The sequence below is a fragment of the Sus scrofa genome, chromosome 2 (assembly GCF_000003025.6).
Source record: "Sus scrofa isolate TJ Tabasco breed Duroc chromosome 2, Sscrofa11.1, whole genome shotgun sequence".
Lineage (NCBI taxonomy): Eukaryota > Metazoa > Chordata > Mammalia > Artiodactyla > Suidae > Sus > Sus scrofa.
In genome coordinates this window covers 103,380,472-103,400,599 of record NC_010444.4, presented here as the reverse complement: position 1 = coordinate 103,400,599, position 20,128 = coordinate 103,380,472, and the positions used below count along the sequence as shown (strand labels likewise).

Below are 20,128 nucleotides of genomic sequence, written 5' to 3'. Positions count from 1 at the left end.
TAAGTTCTTCATTGCCATGAAAACCTAAGCTCAAGTCCGTGTGTGCTGGGTTAGTGTCCTCAGGGCAAAGGCTGGTTGCAGTGCTCTGCTGACTTCTCAGGGCCCTACTGTCACTTCACTTTTGGCAACTAAGTCTTCTTGACTTCTTTACTATTTAATGAAAACATCTAAAAGGACATTTTTTGTTTGTTATCCAGTGTTTGTAATAGTTTTCAGCAGGGGAGTTAATGGGGAATAGTCAGCATTAATATGAGAAATAGAACTTATACTTGTCTCATTTAATATTGGCAGCCATATTCCACAATATGAAGCTCTTAGTCTTTTGGAGACACTCCTAGGGCATTTGGATAACTTTTTTGTGCCTTTCTTTTCAGGTTTCCATATATGCTGTTCCAGACAAGATAAATCAGGCAAATTATGCTCTGGATGCTGCAGTGACTCTTCTCGAATTTTATGAGGATTATTTCAGCATCCCATATCCCTTACCCAAACAAGGTATAGATTTTGCACAGATTTTAAGATTGCAACATCTAATGACCCCAGCAGTAGATTATATCCTCCTAATTGGCATCTCCCACTTTAGCTCTATAGCCCCTCAAGACATTAAAAAAAAAAAAAAAAAAAAAAAAAAACCTGGCAGGTGTCGAGCCTCAGGTTGATCCTCAGGTAGTAAAAGCAGGTTGTGATACAATTCCAGAGGCATGTGGCATGGGGATAATTTTGACTTCTGACTTTAAAGACAGATACAACTATATCAGTGGGCAGATAGCAAAGGATAGAAGCTGCATTTTTTTCATTACTGACACACATTTGGTAGGAGCTTAGAATACCCAATGAATTTTTTGAGCGAATGCATTGATATAGCATAAGAAAAGCTGCATATTCCTTTCTTACATGGCCCTTAAAATTATTGTTTGAGTTTTTAGGTGTATGGGAGTCTTGGGCATCCAAAGTTGAGTGGATTGTTGAGGCAATGGTTAAGATTGTTCGGCCCCAAATATCTTGTCAGAGAATTAGAAATGGAGTCAGGAGGTCGGAGAACCAAGCCTGACTTTGCCACACAGCAGCAAAGTAACTCTGAATGAGTCATGGTGCCCTTTTGCTCCATTGGGAAGTGCTCTTCCAGTCTAGAGTCCATGATTCTATTTGGGAAGCCTAGTGTTTTGTTTTGTTTTTGATCCCTGCACCCATCTGTTCTGAAAGTTAGTGTGTTTGGGCAATGTATAGCTTAAGATTGGTAATATATTTTTGTTTGCTTCCCAAGATCTTGCTGCTATTCCTGACTTTCAGTCTGGTGCTATGGAAAACTGGGGACTAACCACGTATCGGGAATCTTCTCTGTTGCTTGATGCTGAAAAATCTTCTGTGTCAAGTAAGCTTGCCATCACGATGACTGTGTCCCACGAACTTGCCCACCAGGTATCTAGGCTCAGACACACCTTTAAAAAGTATCAATAATATCTGTGTTGCTTTTCTGGGACATAGGCTATTTCATACTAATATAGGAATTCTATTGCTTGATTTTTAGTTTTCCTTTTTCCCCCGAGGAAAAATTATTTCTTTAAAATATTAGATACCATGTCGAAAAATTTTTTTTTACCTTGAAAAAATATTAGCTCTATGAATATGTTAACATTTATATACTGACATAATACATATTAAATCTATTTCCTTCTGAATGTCTTATGTTTATGATCATGTTGATATCCCAGTCTCCTTAGAAATGTGTGAATAACCTGAGTAAGGTTTTCCTTCCAGTGGTTCGGGAACCTTGTCACGATGGAATGGTGGAATGATCTTTGGCTAAATGAGGGATTTGCCAAGTTTATGGAGTTCGTGTCTGTTAGCGTGACTCATCCAGACCTGAAAGTTGTAAGACATATTTTCTTATCGTTCTTACATTTTACGTTAGCCTGTTATGTTGTTTAATGTTGCTAGAAAACATTTCCTGATGTTTGATGATGGAATGCATAAAAAGATGGATAACTTCCCTGGGAATTTAGATATGAAAGATATGAATCAGGTTTCCAAAAATGCTAGTGAACTTGAAGTATCTATCACAAAACCTTATTTCCCAACTCAGTTGCTCATTAACAATCACTTCATAACAATTTCTAAGTTAGTATTAAATTTTATTCTCCCTTAATTTCAAAGAAATGGAAATAAGGGCAACCCTGTCTGTTCCATATCACTTTCCCAATCTTCAGATTGCTCACTGAAGAAGTATTAGGCACAGATTGCTGTTATTCCAATAGGATCCTACTTGTTAAATGTTATGTTTAAGGTAACTGCTCATTTGGTTGTAAAAGAACCTAGACTCATCAGTCACAGCCTTACTTGATGATTTGGAATCTCTACATGTTAATTTTAAAAATCATGTGTTTAACTTGTGAAAATCACATACAGTACAATTAAAAAGAAACTTTTTATATAAAAATTTTTATAAAAATCAAGCCTTTACCATATTTAGTTTTTTCTGTACATATATGCATTTCCTATTTTCATCATCTTGTACACACATAACATATATGTAGTTATAATGTACATGTAGTGATTATACTACAGTAGATTATAAATACTTCCCTGTTACCACATACTCTTTAATAATGAAAATGACTGTATATGCCTGTTATTCTAGTGGGTAATATGTCTTAACCAGGTTATAGTTGGGGTTTGTTCTCCATTACTTTTTTTTCACTACATTGTTTTAAAGCTAAATTTCTTTGCTTTAAAATATAGAGATGATGATTGGAGATACTGAAATCACTATACTTTTTAGGTTTTCTATTTTGGCATTGTTTGTAGACATAATGGTTTTGTTCTAAAGTTAATAGGACATTTTTTCTATTCTAAGGTGATAAGGTATTTAAACGAAAGTTCAAATATTGATCTAAAATCAAAGTTTCTTGGCTGTTCTTTAGAAGATAGAAATTTGGAGTATAAACCTGATACCCTAGGTCATACTTTCCTCATTTCATATTTTTTAACCTAAATGTAAATCATAAGTAATGTCTTTTTTCCCATCTCAATAGGAAGATTATTTCTTTGGTAAGTGTTTTGATGCGATGGAAGTAGATGCATTAAATTCCTCACACCCTGTGTCCACACCTGTGGAGAATTCTGCTCAGATTAAGGAGATGTTTGATGAAGTTTCTTATGAAAAGGTAAAAAATAGTGATATGGGTACAGTTTGGACACTCAAGTTATAAGTACTGGGGCATAGAGGTATAGATAGAGTGGTGGGTGACTTTCTCTTCATAAGGAGTAACCCAGATTTAATGCCTTCTCTTCTAACCCACGTTGCCCAGAGTTAACTTTTTTAGGCCTAACTTGAAGCTTGACCTAAAATCCTAAAGGTTGTCATATTGTCATCAGTTCTTAATTTACTGTCATAAGTTGAATATTCATGGCCTACAGAAAATGTTTATCATTCATGAATATGTCTTAATCGAGTATCAGGTTTGTACCCAGCCTGGCAAAAAATCCCAGCCCTTGTGTAGCTTGACTTTTGGTGCCTTTGGAAATGGTTTGTGCTCTTGAAATGCAAAGTATTGTCCCACATGATGTATTCAGGAAAAGAATTCAAAGTCATTACCAACATATAATACCTGGGAGATTTTATTTAAAAATCCAGATTTCTGGCTTGTTTTGGAGGGGAAAAAGGTTCTGGTCATACCGGACCTGTATTTCCCTTGGCAATGTAGACAGGAGCTAAATCATATCTCCTTTACGAGCTCCGGGTTCTGCTTTTCCTTCCATTCCCAACCTTTTCTCTTATCCTCACTGAGGCAGAGAATGTGTAATTTATCATTATGCTTGGCTGTTTTTATGTGCAGCAGACAGGAAAGTATTTCTTGTTTGGATGTTTCCATCAGTTGTGCAGGGGGGCTAAAAACAGACATAAAACGGACATGTAGACACACACACACAACACACACACAGATCACTGGAACAGAATAGAGTCCAGAAATCAACCCACACATATATGGTTGATTTATGACAAGGAAGCCAAGAATGTATAATGGAGAATGGACAGTCTCTAAAATAAATGGTTTATTTCTCCCATCACCACATGCAAAAAATGAAACTGTTACCACCATCTTAAGACATTCACAGAAACTAACTCAAAATGAATTTAAGACTTGAGTGTAAAATTGGAAACCATAAAACTCCTAGGAGGAAAACATGGGGGAAAAGCTTTTTGACATGGTCTTGGCAATGACTTTTTTTGTATATGACACCAAAAGCATAAGAGCATAAACAACAAAAGAAAAATTACTAAGTAGGACTACACCAAAGTCAAAAGCTTCTGTATAAGAAAGAACAAAATGAAAAAGCAACCTACTGAATTGGAGAAAATATTTGCAAACCATATGTCTGACAAGGGGTTAATAGTGAAAATACATAAAGAACTTATACAGCTCAACTAGAGAAAACAATCTGATTCAAAAATGAGCAGAACTGAATAGAAACTTTTCCAAAGACATGATGGATAACATGTACATTATAAGGTGCTCTCCATCATTAATTATTGAGGAAATGAAAATCAAAACACAACGGGACCTCTTCTTACATCTGTTAGAATGGTTATTCTCAAAAAGACAGGACCCAAGTGCTGGCAAGGATGTGGAAAAAAAGGGGAACCTCATGTGGTAGGAATGTAAATTGTTGCAGCCACTATGGAAAACAATATGGGAAACAAAGTATTAAATAGAAGTATCATGTCCAGCAATTCCAATTTGGAATATTTAATCAAAGAAAACAAAAATGCTAGTCTGAAAAGATATATACACACCAATGTTTCTAGAAGCATTATTTACAATAGTCAAGATAGTTGTTGCCATAAGTGTCCATTCTACCCTGGAATATTCAGCCATAAAAAAAGGAAATCTCTATGTTTGTGACAGTGTGGATGGGTCTTGAAGGCATTATGCCAAGTGAATTAAGTCCGAAAGTATGATAAACACTATGTGATTTCACTTATATGTTGAATCTAAAAATAAACAAAAACACAACAAAAAATGAGCTCATGGATTGGTGGTTGCCAGGGGTGAGGGGTGAAATGGGTAAAGAGTATCCGAAGGCACAGACTTCCAGTTACAAAATTCATCATAGAGCTAAATGTGCATCATGATGACTATAGTTAATGATACTCTCTTGGGTATTTGAAAGTTACTAAGAGTAGATCTTACAAGTCTTGATCATAAAGAAAAATATTTGTAACTATGTGTGGTGGTGGATGTCAGCTACACTTAGTGTAGTGGTCAGTTTGCGGTATATAAAAATTTTGAATTATATTGTATACCTAAACTAATATTAAATGTCAATTATACCTCAGTAAAAAAGATACTAATCTGGAGCTCCCATCATGGCTCAGCGGAAATGAATCTGACTAGCATCCGTGAGGATGCAGGTTTAATCCCTGGCCTCGCTCAGTGGGTTAAGGATCTGGTATTGCTGTGAGCTGTGGCGTAGATTGCAGCCATGGCTTGGATCCCACGTTGCTGTGGCTCTGGTGTAGGCTGGTGGCTTTAGCTCTGATTTGACCCCTAGCCTGGGAACCTCCATATGCCGCAGGTGTGCCCTAAAAAGACACACAAGGAAAAAGAAAAAGAAGAAAAGATACCAATCCTATTGGCAGGGAATATGCACCCATTCAGGGGCATTCAGGGATCCAGGTTTTGTCTCTCTAGTGGCCCCACAATCCCCTAGAGCCAGTGAGAAAGGGAGAGAGAACCTTTGCCTTGAGGGGACCAAAAAAAGTCTCCCAGAGGAAATTTTTGAGTTACATCTTAAAAGATGAATTGGGACTTTTCAGGAAAAAAAGGAAGTAGGAATGGTTTTCTAGAAAGAGGGAATCACAATTCCTTAGAAAAAGAAGACTTAAAAGAGGGTGCATGTTGAGAGAAAGTTCTTGATTATTAAGTTATATGAAAAGTGTGGGGGAAAGAACATAAAATAGCATTTTTCTCACCATGGACTGCTGCTCTCATTATGTCACCTCTCTGGCCACTGGAGGCAATTGAGTTTGTGACCCATGATCTACAAGCATGGGAGTGGAAGGGGAAGGAGCTCTTACCAGGGGAACAGAGTGAGTAGGAATTCTGTTCCTTTTTTCATCGTTACTCTTGCCCTCCCAGTCCAACGCTGCCTGGCTCCACCATGCCTCTCCCGATACATATCTCTGCTTCCCTCTCTCCTCACTCCTGCCCCAGAGTGGCGATGGGAGAGCCACGTGGTGGTTCAAAGTCCAGGACTTAGTTTCTAACATTATCTACTCCCCTGTGAATAATGGCAGTGGCCAATACTGGGGAGGCTTGGTTGCTGGCAGAAAATAACCATCCAAGGAACTAAAAGCATGAACAGTTGGGTTGATCTCCTGCCTTGACAAGTCCAAGCTTAACCCACCTTCTCTAATTGTTCCACAAATTGCCAGACATTAAAAATGTTACTGTAGTTGCCTTTTAAAGAATTGTTCCAAAATAGTGTGGCAGTAGATTTGATGGAGACCAAACTACAGCTAACAGTGATTTATATCGTCTTTTCAGGGAGCTTGTATTCTGAATATGCTAAGGGATTATCTCGGTGTGGATGCATTTAAAAGTGGTATTGTGAAGTATCTCCAGAAATATAGTTACAAAAACACCAAAAACGAGGACCTGTGGAATAGTATGGCGAGTGTGAGTATGTTTTTGTGTCTCTCTACATTTGGGGTTGACACGCTTATTATCTTAATTCATTTTTTTTCTGTACCACATTAATCCCTCTGAGAGGAATCACAAGTGTTTTCAGCAGAACCGAGTGATGTGTTTATTTTTGGTTTTCAGATTTGCCCTACAGATGGCACACAAAGGATGGATGGATTTTGTTCTAGTGGTGAACATTCATCTTCATCATCAGTAAGTTTTTACATCTGTACGTGTTACCCTGCAGCACATTCTTTTTCACCATGTTCTTTGAAGGATAGTTCTGTGCCAAACTTTCTGGGGTCCTTGATTAGATCAACCTCCCTCTAGATAAGACTGTGTTTAAACTATACCAGACTTGACAGCTTTTTACAGTTTGTCTTAAATCTATCTACACAAGGGAATTGTCCAACCTTCTTTGGTAACACGTCTCCCTGATACTAATTTCTTCAGCTTTACTCTTTGTAACACAGTGGATTTATGACATTTTTTTCCTGTGGCAGATTAGGACTGTATCCGTCAGACCCTGTCAGTCATGTCCATAGCTCTTCATTTGTGAAAAAACCTACAATGGCAGTGAGCATTCTCGAGCACTTACTATGTGTCAGGCACGTGTGAAGCACTTATGTGTATTGCCTGCTTTGCGCTTCACAATAAGCCTGCGAGCAGGAACTATTATCCCTATTTTTACAGATGGGAATATGAAATCCAAAGGCGTATGATTAGTAAATTGCAGAACAGGGATTTGAATTTAGATGTAACTCATGCCTTTCACTGCTAAGCTATAAAGAAGTCAAAACCTCTGAGTCACACACACACACACAAAAAGACTGAATCTCTTTATCTGGACTTGTGGAATATTTTCACAGGTAGCTGATGGTGAGTCTGGAGATGGAACAAAATTTTATGCCTCAAGGTTTTATCTTTTTGGCTTTGTTGCTTTTAGAGATGGCTTTATTCAGTAGTTTCTAGATGTGTCCTATAGCATATTTTATCCTTTTATTAGCTTTTAAGTATTTTTGGAAAGCTCTTTTAGCATCAGTGAATAGATCTCACTTGACATCACGATGTCTTGTTAGTGTGAGCCATGTTGGTGTTACCACTTGGAAACTACAGGCTCTTGATGGAACATTTTCCCCATCTTGCTTGTCTGAGAGCCAGCCTCGTTCTGTAGGTGTTGAACACCTGGCCACTTTCTGTTCCTTCCCTCCTTTTTTTTTTCCTTTGAGCTTCTCAGGGCCACATCTGTGGCATATGGAGGTTCCCAGACTAGGGGTCAAGTCGGAACTACAACTGCCAGACTACACTAGAGCCACAGCAACATGGGATCCAAGCCGCCTCTGCGACCTACACCACAGCTCACGACAACACCAGATCCTTAACCCACTGAGCGAGTCCAGGTCGTGCATCCTCATGGTTCCTATTTGGGTTCGTTAACCACTGAGACATGAAAGGAACTCCCTTCTCTCCTTTCATTCATTCACATGCCTGCTTTGTACCCAGTGCCAAGCCCAAGGTGTGCCCAGGAGAACCAGGTGTAGTACCTGGTCTCAAGGCATAAGAAAGGAGGAGAATGAAAAGTAAACGGTGCTCTAATGGACATGTTGTGGCTGCAGACGGCGGGCGAAGGGAGCAGGGGAAGCGACAAGGAAGAGCTTCACTGGAGCACAAGTTTGGGTTCTCCCTCCTCTTAAAGTTGGTCCAAGTGGGTCACGCATCTGCCTCTTTCTTTTAAACCAGCACTGGCGACAGGAAGGACTTGATGTGAAAACCATGATGAACACCTGGACCCTGCAGAAGGGTTTTCCTCTGGTAACTGTCACAGTGAGAGGAAGGAACGTACACGTGAAGCAGGAGCACTATGTGAAAGGACTGGATGACGCCCCTGAAACTGGGTAATGTTCGCAGGGAGAAACTCATTTTGTTGCCGAGGTAACATCGGCCCTGTGGGATGAAACCTTATTTTTGAAGTTGTGCCCTTTACCTTTATTGTGAATATATTTGAGTCAAATCTATATATTCCATGAAGTTGACTTCTATACCAAAATGAAGATGATATCCCATTATGTTACCATTCTCATGAGTCATTGTTAGATATGATGGTAATTTCCAGTTACTGGCTTGAAATCAACTCCAATCTAAGTGATTGCTACAAAACTACAGTTGTGCCTGGCATTCTGGTTGGAGCCATGGAGGTAACTATTAGGTGATTTCTGAGAAATTCAAGAGACTTGAGTCTCTTCTTTGGATGTCAGAGTTAGAGATTGACTCCTGTTGGTTAGCTTGCAGAGGACATCATTGGGATGCTTTTTTTTTTTTTTTTTTTTTTTTGCTTTTTAGGGCCACACTCGCAGCATATGGACGTTCCCAGGCTAAGGGTCCAATTGGAGCTACAGCTGCCTGCCTACACTACAGCCGCAGCAATGCGGGATCTGAGCCGCATCTGAGACTTACACCACAGCTCACAGCAATGCTGGATCCCTGACCCACTGAGCAAGGCCAGGGATCGAACTTGCGTCTTCAGGAATACTAATTGAGTTCGTTACCACTGAGCCATGATGGGAAATCCCTAGATGGATGTTATTTCAAAGTTTTTAAATTTTGAAATAATTTCAGATTTAGGAGGAAGTTGTAAGAAGAGTACAAAGAATTCCCATATATTCTTTACCCAGGTATATGTGTTAATCTTTACTACATTTGCTTACTTTCCTTCTATATAACTTAATATAGCAAACATTTCCAGAAATTTTGCTCTATCTGTATCTATTTTTCTATGTATGGTGTATAAATAAATATTGGATACATGATTGGAATTGGAGACATGATTCCTCTTTACCCTGAAATACTTCAGTATGGTATTTCCTAAAAAACAAGAGCACACACTAATGTAATCCTAGTACTTTTATCAAAATTATGAAATGAACTTGGTACAATGCTGTTACCAAATCTGTAAACCTGATTCAACTTATCCCACTAATAACCTATTTATAGCAAAAGAAAAAAAGTCTGGTTCAGGATATAATATAGGGTCATATTGTATTAATTGTCACATCTCTTAAGTTCTTCTTTTCTGAAACAGTTGCTTAGTCTTCCTTTCTTGACCTTGACATTTTTGAAGAGTACAGGCTAGTTATTTTTTAGAATGTCCTTTAATTTAGGTTTTCTGCTGGTTCTTCATAATCAGATTTAGCGTATGCATCCTTGGAAGGAATTCCATGGAAGTGACGCTGTGTTCTCAGTGTATGGTTTAAAAGGCACATGCTGTCAATTTGTGCTATTACTAGTGGTCACATTGTTTAAGTTAGGCCCCCTGAGATCCCTTTAGGCAATCGCTGCTAAGGCTGCCAGGGCTCACTGGAGCCCAGATTCCTAGCTCTAGTCAAGAAGTCCAAGTTGAAGGTATCATGGCCAATCTGGCAACACCTTCAAAGCTGGAAAATAGGCTGGGGATGTTTTGAGTTCTTCACTATAGCAGGTTTTGGCGCCATCCTTCCTTAACTGGCCAGTGCCTGGCACATGGTAGGGGATTTAACAACTGCTTGCTGAATTGAATCCATGACTGGACAGAGCAACCTCCTTTCTTTTAGGTACCTGTGGCATGTCCCATTGACATTCATCACCAGCAAATCAGACTCCATCCAAAGATTTTTGCTGAAGACAAAAACAGGTAATTTCTTGTAGAACTAACTAGCTTACTTTAAGAAGGAACTATGGAAATGTGGAAGATTTAGAAAAGTTTTCTTTGGTATTTATCTTGGTTGAAACAAAAAGGATGAGGTCAATCGTTATCCTCAGCAGATCCTTGATTTTCAATTTCTACTGAAGAATATAGGGTTGAAAGTTCTGTCTGGTTGCAAAAAAGAAGGCCAGTATCTTGCTGGATGGGGACTAAAATAACTGAGTTATATAATGCTGAGGAGGAGGGATAATAGAGGAAATTGCCCCTTATTTTAACATTGCAGGTTTATGTTATATGCATGGCCTGAAATATGGCAGCCTTCTTCTCAGAGATCTATCTCACAAAATTGGTGTCTAGAACTAATATTGGTTTTTATCTATTGGGATGCTGTTTTCTGGTTCCTAAAAAGAATGCATTCAATATGAAACTCATTTCAGGATTCAAAGTGTTCAATATTAAACTTGCCTCAGTCTCCTTGTCCAGCCTCTGATCAGAAAAGCTTTTGCCAGTCAAGAGAAAAAAAAATGGAGCTATGATTTATTTTATTTGCTCTAGATGTGCTCATCCTCCCAGAAGAGGTGGAATGGATCAAATTTAATGTGGGGATGAATGGCTATTACATTGTGCATTATGAAGATGACGGATGGGATTCTTTGACTGGCCTTCTAAAAACAACACACACGGCAATCAGCAGTAATGATCGGGCCAGTCTCATTAACAATGCATTTCAGCTTGTCAGGTAATGCAAGCTCCTCAAGGTCCTGGTTTATTTCTGAAAGCTGCTGTTATCCTTCAAGTCCTTGATTTCTAAAGATAAAAATGACTGATTGCTAATGAGACATTGAAGAGTGTTTTCTCCTAAATTCTTCTCACACTTCAAGGTTGCTTTTAGCCTTAGGATTAACTTCTTACCAGGGTCTGCTGACTAAACGAAAGGAATGAATCTGTACTTCAGTCTTTTTCATTGTATCTCAGATCAGACTCAGGCAAGCATGCAGAAAACCAAGAGACCAACATCCTGGAGAGAAGCCCCTTACCTGGTCTCTAAAGCTTAGTCCTCAGCTTTTCCTGGCCCTGCTGCAACTGGTCAGGTTTCTTCCCTGCAGGGTCTCTAACAACCCTGAAGTCTTCTTAGAAGACCAAGTGGCCCAGGCACAAGTTGTTGGCATTACCTCTTTTGGATTAAAGGAGGGATGGCCCCCCCACCCCACCCAAAGTGGATGCCTGAGCTTCACAGCATCTTTATGGCATTGAACTCAAATTCCATGGCATTCAGTTCATTCATCAAAAGGATAACAGCAGCTCATAAAATGTGGCCCAACCAGATGATCTTTGAGTGGTTAAGGATAGTGTTCACTCCTTTATTTGCCTATGACAATGGATTTTCAGGAAATGTCCCCCAAGCCTAAAATTCAGACTTCTTCAATATTCAGGCAGAACTGAAGTCTAAGGGCAGGCACCCCAATGGGAGGGAAGACTCTAAGTCTCATCCCCCTGTCCCTCTGCCCTAACAGTTGACTTCTTCCTTTTCTGGGCCTCTTGAGGTGACAGAAAGCAACAGTGGATCAAGGGTGGTGTGCTTATCTACCTGATTCTATTGCCTACATATATCCCCCTCCAAAGTTTATTACTGCTTAAATCTTAGGGAGCTTTGTGTCTACTTAACACGAGCATGCACCTTACCACTGAGGCCTTTAATGCCAACCCTCTGTTGTGAAGAATTTATATCTATATTCAGTTTCTTTTTAACATGGACACAAGGATGTGTTGATTCCAGGAAATCAGACTTTTGACTGAATGGCAGTCTCTGATGAGGTTTCCTGAAGGGTCTTTGATCAAATTGACCATTTCACTCTGGAAGTTCAGCACACAATGCTGTTTGAAAGAGGGACAGATGCTGATGTGCCCCCATTTCATCTGAACCACAAGTTGACCCTAGCTCTGTTACTTGACAGAATACCTTCACAGTGTAAACATGCCAGATGTTGTGTTATATGTGACGGGAAGGATATCCACAGAAAGGTCATTACGTATAAGTGGGGGCATTTATATCTGGTTGAATATTTTGCTGCATGATTGTTAAAACATCTTTTGAAACAAAGAGTTGGTTTCCTAATTTTTCTCTTAAACGGCTAACCCTGGTATCTCTTGACCAGCATTGGAAAGCTATCAATTGAAAAAGCCTTGGATTTAACCCTGTACTTGAAACGTGAAACTGAAATCATGCCAGTGTTCCAGGGTTTGAATGAGCTGATACCTATGTATAAGTTAATGGAGAAAAGAGACATGAATGAAGTGGAAACTCAATTCAAGGTAAAAGCCTGAAATAAGTGGAATAATTAGGTAACTGGTTTGCATTTGTGTAGGCGTGGAAGAGTTCTCACCATTGTGTGTGTGTGTGTTGTGTGTGTTGTGTGTGTGTATAAACCCCTTGACATATATTAAAGTAAACCAAAATTACCTCAGTATTTGGACTGACCAACAAAGATTTGGTTTTATTTTGGCCCTAAAAATAGACGCCACACTGTTAGATTCTGAATTTAGTTGTCATAGATTTGTAATTCCCTTCCTTTAACTAATCCTTTATTTCATTTTACTTTTGTATTGTAACAGTTGCTATTAAGGTTTTCTGGGACTCATGTTCTTAAGCAAAAGGCACAGAGGTGTTATTTTTGGCAAAATGCAATGAAGTCTTGTGTAATTTGCTCTTACAATTTAGTCTCAAAATTTGGTCGTATTAGCTGACTATTTTAGTTTTACAAGTAGCAGTTCATCCTGATTTTAATTAGATAAGAATATATTTGTAAAAGACTGTTAGGCAGATACTGAAATCATTTATTTCCTGCTTTTGACCTCTTTTATAATGAAATATAAACAGAATTGCATGGTTTTGGAAAAACAAAAATTTTTTCAAGATTAAGCTTGAAAAAAATAATCCCTCTGAGTTCTTTTTTGGCTTAGCAGGTTAAGGATCTGGTGTGGTCACTGCAGCAGCTTGGGTCCCCACTGCTGTGGTGTGGGTTTGATCCCTGGCCTGGGAACATCCACATGCTGCGGGTGGGCCAAAAAAAATAATAATGATCCCCAACACCTGAGGATATATTGGATTATATAAACCATGAGATGACCTGGGGCAGTACTGGTGATATGTGTGGCATTCTTGCAGGACTTTCTCATCAGGCTGCTGAGGGACCTCATTGATAAGCAGACCTGGACAGACGAGGGCTCCGTCTCAGAGCGACTGCTGCGGAGTCAGCTGCTCCTGCTCGCCTGTGTGCGCAAGTATCAGCCGTGTGTGCAGCTGGCAGAAGGCTACTTCAGACAGTGGAAGGAAGCTGATGGAAATTTGAGGTCTGTTCTTACCAAACAACCAGTTTGCTCATGTTAAGGGTATCTTTTCTGTTTTCCGTTATCAGTGCTAAATGTTGTGAGAAAAAATAAGTATAGACAAGTTTTCCCTGCTGCTCTTTTTGGGAAAAAAGATTTTTTAAAGATTATGTACCTTTCAACTTTCTGTTTTAAGAAGTGCTAGGAGGCGACAAAAGTCAGTATCGGTAGGGTTAGAATGGGGTTAGAATAGTTCCTGATTCATACAGCCAAGGATACCAAGCCTTAGCAGAACTGAGGCAGCTGTACTGGACAGGAACAGAGGCATTGCCTCTCATGGTAGCTTCTTCAAGCTTCTCAAGCCCCTAACAGGAAGTTGGGGTGGGGGGGACATTTTACAGGAGTTGCTAACACTGCTATGCAAAGTAGGATCTTTCTATATCTGGAAATTTATTTTTGCTCTACTAAAGTCTTTTTATATTGGGGGCTTAAATTCCATCCCGGAAATATTAAGTCAACTACGTACACATTTCCATTTAAAGAAGTGCTTACAGGAGTTCCTGCTGTGGCTCAACAGTCACAAACCTGACTAGTATCCATGAGGATGCAGGTTTGATCCCTGGCCTCTCTCAGTAGGTTAAGGTTCCGATGTTGCCGTGAGCTGTGGTGTAGGTCTCAGACACGGCTCAGATCTGGTGTTGCTGTGGCTGTGGCATAGGCCAGCAGCTGCAGCTCTGATTTGACCCCTAGCCTGGGAACTTCCATATGCTGAGGGTGTGGCCCTAAAAAAATAAAAAAAAAAAAAGAAAGAAGTGCTTACAGACAGTGGTCCTCTTGTATTCTTGACTTTTGTTCAGGGACTACATCTTGAGTCTAGTTTGAATTTCTTCTTTTGGCTTAAACACTGAGCACCTGTCATGTCACCAGACACCATTAAAGAATGTTGGATATGGAGATATTTGTAAAAGTGGCATTTCACATTACATTTTTGAGAATGCTACCTAAAACCTAATTTTAGTTACTTTCTCTTGCCTTTTTCATAAACTATAACTGAAGGAAAGAGATTATTTTGGTTTATATTTCCAGGCATGCTTCTCTGATCATTTCATTACAGGTCACCCTTGGGCATGCACACACACTTCCTTCATCTCAGTCTCTCAGCAGTTGTGTTCTTTCCCACAGCCTGCCCAGAGACGTGACCGTGGCTGTGTTTGCTGTGGGCGCCCAGGACCCTGAAGGATGGGATTTTCTTTATAGTAAATATCAATCGTCATTGTCCAGTACCGAGAAAAACCACATTGAATTTGCTCTCAGTATGAGCCAAAATAAAGAAAAGCTTCAGTGGTGAGTAATTCATTCATGTTCATGGAGCCAAGCGGAATTAAATTAGATCAGATCCTTCTGGCATCTATTTTTGTTACTGGGGCCAGGGACTGTTTTCTGCTGGGAATGTTTCTGTAAGAGGGCACACATCTAATGTATACGGTAAATAATTAGGGAGCAGCAGATGTTAGCAGAAATATTTAAAGGAGTATGTATTTGTGTATCTTTAAAATAATACATTTGGAAATAGATAATGTACCTATTTTAACTACTCTTGTGAGCAGATGAGAGAATACAAGTGAATGGGTGTTGTAAACACTACATAAATGTTAGTTTTTACTATTCTGTTGCTATAGTGAGTTGCTCAGGGCTCTGGTAACCTATTTATCCTTGGGGTCTTTATTATTGGCAGATTGACTTTTTTCTTTCACAAATTACTTCATTCAAGTCGTTTGTAACTTTTTCAGGGCCCATACATTGCTAACACTTCTTGTCTTAATCATTCTAGGCTACTAGATCAAAGTTTTAAGGGAGACATAATAAAAACTCAAGAGTTTCCATATATCCTTAGAGCTGTTGGCAGAAACCCGGTGGGATATCCATTGGCCTGGCAGTTTCTGAGGGAAAATTGGAACCAACTTGTACAAAAGTAAGTAGTGCCAAAAACTGTGCTATGACTGGGAAACAGTCCTGAACTTGGCTGTGTTTTAGCTCTGTTTGTAAAAATAACAGTGGTAACCTAAAGGGATTTTTTTTTTCAGAAGATAGGAAATAGAGATACTTAAAATATCCTTAGAAAATTGAAAACTCTAATTCAGCACTAACTAATCAATCTGGCTAGTTAAATTTTCCATCCAGAATAGGCTCTTCTTGTACCCAGTGACCTGTCTTAAGCCTTCTTCTGCACAGTTCAGCCTGTCTTCCATTTAGTATTTCTGCTTGTTAAATAGCCCTTATCTAACTACTTTTATCATTTTCTTTAAGGTACTTAATCTTTTATTCAGTGGCTGGTGTGCTTGTTTTTTTTCAGCCAGATCTTAACCCCTTGGAGCACAGGATCACGTCTTTTTTGTATCTAACCAGTTTTTAGTTAATTGCTGTAACATATGTGAGGCACTTCAAATACATGTCAAATGAATGGGTATTTCACGATACATTCTGACAATTTCTGTTTCTAGGTTTGAACTTGGCTCAAATTCCATAGCCCACATGGTAATTGGAACAACCAATCAATTCTCGACAAGAGCACGGCTTGAAGAGGTAAAAACAAAACAACTTTGAGTTAGAAATGTATTTTGTCACATAATAATGTTCTTTTTAGATGGTTTTGTGTATGTTTTTTTGGATGTATGTTTTGTTCAGTATGGTGTTTTTGACATGAGCAAAATGAGTTACAAAGAAAATATTGAAAACGGTGCCTCCTCCCAAACATGTTAAGTCTTAGCTGTGCCATTACAATTTTAGGGTTTAAAAAATTACTTTAGGGAGTTCCCGTTGTGGCGCAGTGGTTAACGAATCCGACTAGGAACCATGAGGTTGCGGGTTCGGTCCCTGCCCTTGCTCAGTGGGTTAACGATCCGGCGTTGCCGTGAGCTGTGGTGTAGGTTGCAGACGCGGCTTGGATCCCGCGTTGCTGTGGCTCTGGTGTAGGCCAGTGGCTACAGCTCCAATTCGACCCCTAGCCTGGGAACCTCCATATGCCGCAGGAGCGGCCCAAGAAATAGCAACAACAACAACAACAACAACAAAGACAAAAAAAAAAATTACTTTAGATATTTCATCCCTGTTGGGATGTTAAAAGTGATTATTAGAGGTATACATGACTGAAGTGATCATCTGGTTATTTTGAAAGAGGCAGGTCTGGAAGCTAGGTTCTCCACTGTTCTCCAAGTTCATGATTTCCTATTACTTATTTATGTACCATTGACCTTCAGGAAGATTTTCAGGCAATTTATTAGGTCCATATATAAAATAATGTTAAAATGAAGAACGCTAAGCTACATAGTGTTCAGAAAGAGGTAGTCGTATGAGGGATTTATGCTTAGGAAAATTTATTGCAATCGTACCCTAAATTAATCACAGCTTCCTAGCAACCAAAGGAAGATAAGAAAACACTATGAGTTATTAACTTTTTTAGGAACAGTTCCATTGTGTAGTCTTGTTGCACCATGATCTAGCTTGATGGAGGGAGAATGCTTTGAAAATGCAAAGGAAATATCACAACCCTTATCTTTCCTCCATTTTTTTCGTAGCCTCACCCAGGCTTGTAAAACTAACTTGCACATAATAATTCAAGCTTGAACTCTGGTGAGGTCAACAGTTTAAGTGTTCTGTGTGATGATTGTAGGGCCATCATAGGGTGTGGCAAGATAGGTGTCCATAGACCACTAGCAACAAAACATTTCATTCATTGACTTGTTTATTTATTTTCTCATCAATTAATTCAAGACATACTACATTCTTACTCTGCATCAGGTGTGGGTTAAGTTTCCAGGGCTACAATGATGAATAGGATAGACGAAGCCCCTGCCCTCATAGAGCTTAAATTCTATGGAGGTGTCAGACAATTACAGACAGATCACCCTACATCAGGTAGTTCTGTGCTCTGAAGATGGAATAAGGTACGGAGAGAGTGACCAGGTGAGGGAGATGCCTTGTACTATGAAGAGCAGACATCTGAGCAGATGTGGAAGGAAATGCAGATAACTCTTTTGTGTGCAGAGGAAACAGGTGCAAAAATCCTGAGGTGGGGCATGTAAGTGAGAGAGCCCAAGATGCTGTCAGAACAGAGCGTGTCCTCCTGACATTTAAAATGTAGGCATCATCTTGAGCCCTTACTTCCCCTCACATCTGATTCATCCCTGAGTCCTGTTGGCTCTGCCCCCAGTAGCTGCACCGTATCCATGCACTTTCGTGCTCTTACCCCAGCTGAGCCTTTCTCATCTCTTGCTTGGCCTATGGTGACAGCCTCCCAACTAGCCTCCCTCCTGCCACTTTGCCAAAACCACCTTTAAAAATGGGATGGATGCAGAGTTTGGGGTCGGTAGATGCAAACTATGACATTTAGAATGGATAAGCAATGAAGTCCTACTGCACAGTACAGGGAACTATACTGTCTCTAGGATAGAACATGATGGAAGATAGTGTGAGAAAAAGAATATATATATATATACATATATATATGTATATATATATATATGATTGGGTCATTATGCTGTACAGCAGAAATTGATACAATACTGTAAATCAACTATACTCTAATAAAAATTAAATTTAAAAAAATGAAAACCTATCCATGACAGACCCTTTCTTGAAACCCTGCCTATTGCTCTTGCAACAAAACCTTACACCTCTGCTTACCTGGCTCCTGCCCGCCTCTCCAGCCACTTCTCACACACTCCTACGTTCGCCCTCACCCACTCTATCTAGCCCCTCAGCCTCCTCCGGCTCCTGGGCTACCAGGTATTTCTCCTGGCTCTGAGCCTCTGTACTTTTTTCTTATTTTGCCTGGCTTGCCTTTTCCCTAACTTTTGACTGGAAAGGCTTGCTTTTTCCTTTAGAGATCCCAGCTCAAAGGTCACCTCCCCAGATGACTCTCTCCAAAGCAGGCCACCCCTCCCTAGTTGCTGTCACAGCCCCATTTATTTTCCCCACAGTAGTGCAGTCAGAGTCATTGTAGTTCACTGCCTGTCTTCCCACATAGAATAAGCTCCCTGAGGGTAGGGTGTTTGCTTGCCTCATGACCACGCTCAGTGTCTTGCACAGTAATTAAGCCAGAGGGATGAGTAAGTACCAGAGTAAATATTCATGAGGGAATGGATGAGGGTGAATCCCTGGTACAGGCTGGGCTTTAGGTCCTGCTCTTCACACAGATTACATAACTACGTCCTCACTAACAGCCTTCACTGTGACAGATGAGGAATCTGAGTCCCAGAGAAGTTAAATCAAGTTACTCAAGGTCAAACAGATTAGTAGGATAAGCCTGTTTTTTTTTTTTTTTTTTTTTTTTTTTTTACCCTATATCACACTTCTGATTGCATAGAAAAATTCTCAAGGAGGGGGGTTTGAATCAAATACATACTCAGTGTAGAAGCTGAATTTCCCAAGGCCAGTAAAAATGAGCAATAAATTGGGGTCAGGATAAGCTGGAGAGCAGGGGTTAACAGCTTGCTTTGTCACAGCCCTTGGAGGTCTGTTTTTTAGTGGCACTCTCATGATAGACTCCTTCAGGATTAATTAATTAATTGGGCCAGTTAGTAAAATTAGTGACGTGGTTTGAAGAGTACTCAGAGTGATTTTTTAATTGCTTAGCAACTAATCTTGAGTTCTGAGAGTACGAAACAGTAGGTTGAGGTACAGTTGAAGGTAGGACACCAAAGCGGGGTGTTTCCTGGGTTGCTATAGCAGGAGCATGGCTTCAGCTCACTGGAAGTTTCTACAGAAATAAAACTTTAAAACAACCCTGAATCATTTAGAATTGGAACTTGATCTTTCTAAAGCCTATTCTTACCCCCCTCTTATTCCCAAACTTATGATATTATTATGACATGGATTTTTAAGGAATTAACTGTCTGGAATCTATGCTGAATAAATAATACATCTTGGCCTAGACTTGCTTCCTGTCTACGAAATCAAAAATTGATGGATTAATGTTGTGACAACTTACGGAAAAAGGTTAAGGACCCTTAAAAGTGAAACAGAGAAGCACAATGGTCCATGTTGTTGCAAAGCCAGCCTATTCCTCACATGAGCTTAAAGGGGATAAAACACCCAGCGGTGAAACAATAGCAAAGACATTTTCAAGGAGATAGCCAAGTGTCTCCTATCTCTCTCAAATCACGGGGAACTTTTTGTGGATTTTATCTTGAGGGAACAACGCATAAATTGCGGATTAGGGTAAAAAAAAAATTTGGCAAGTTTTAGGGTATTACCACCACAAACTGCTAAGAACCCTGTTCCCCGCAGTGTTGCTATAATAACATACAAGGCCAGGCCCATGGAGAAAGTCTACACTCAGTGGCTGAAACTGTTTTGCTTGGCAAAGAAGATGCTCTGCACCGTCTGCTTTTTCAGATATGTTTAAAAAATTAAGTTTGCATCTGTGTGTACATAG

General features: G+C 39.6%; 1 protein-coding gene across 1 annotated transcript in view; it reads left to right on the top strand.

The window, feature by feature from the left end:
- Window positions 1–20,128, top strand: part of ERAP1 (endoplasmic reticulum aminopeptidase 1) — a 36,639-nt gene that overhangs the window by 14,467 nt on the left and 2,044 nt on the right. The window contains 14 exon segments of the mRNA XM_021085396.1: window positions 375–495; window positions 1,265–1,419; window positions 1,759–1,872; window positions 3,033–3,164; window positions 6,549–6,680; window positions 6,828–6,899; window positions 8,427–8,581; window positions 10,274–10,353; window positions 10,921–11,104; window positions 12,522–12,678; window positions 13,532–13,716; window positions 14,875–15,036; window positions 15,524–15,664; window positions 16,194–16,275. Coding sequence (XP_020941055.1) covers window positions 375–495; window positions 1,265–1,419; window positions 1,759–1,872; window positions 3,033–3,164; window positions 6,549–6,680; window positions 6,828–6,899; window positions 8,427–8,581; window positions 10,274–10,353; window positions 10,921–11,104; window positions 12,522–12,678; window positions 13,532–13,716; window positions 14,875–15,036; window positions 15,524–15,664; window positions 16,194–16,275 — 1,872 coding nt within the window.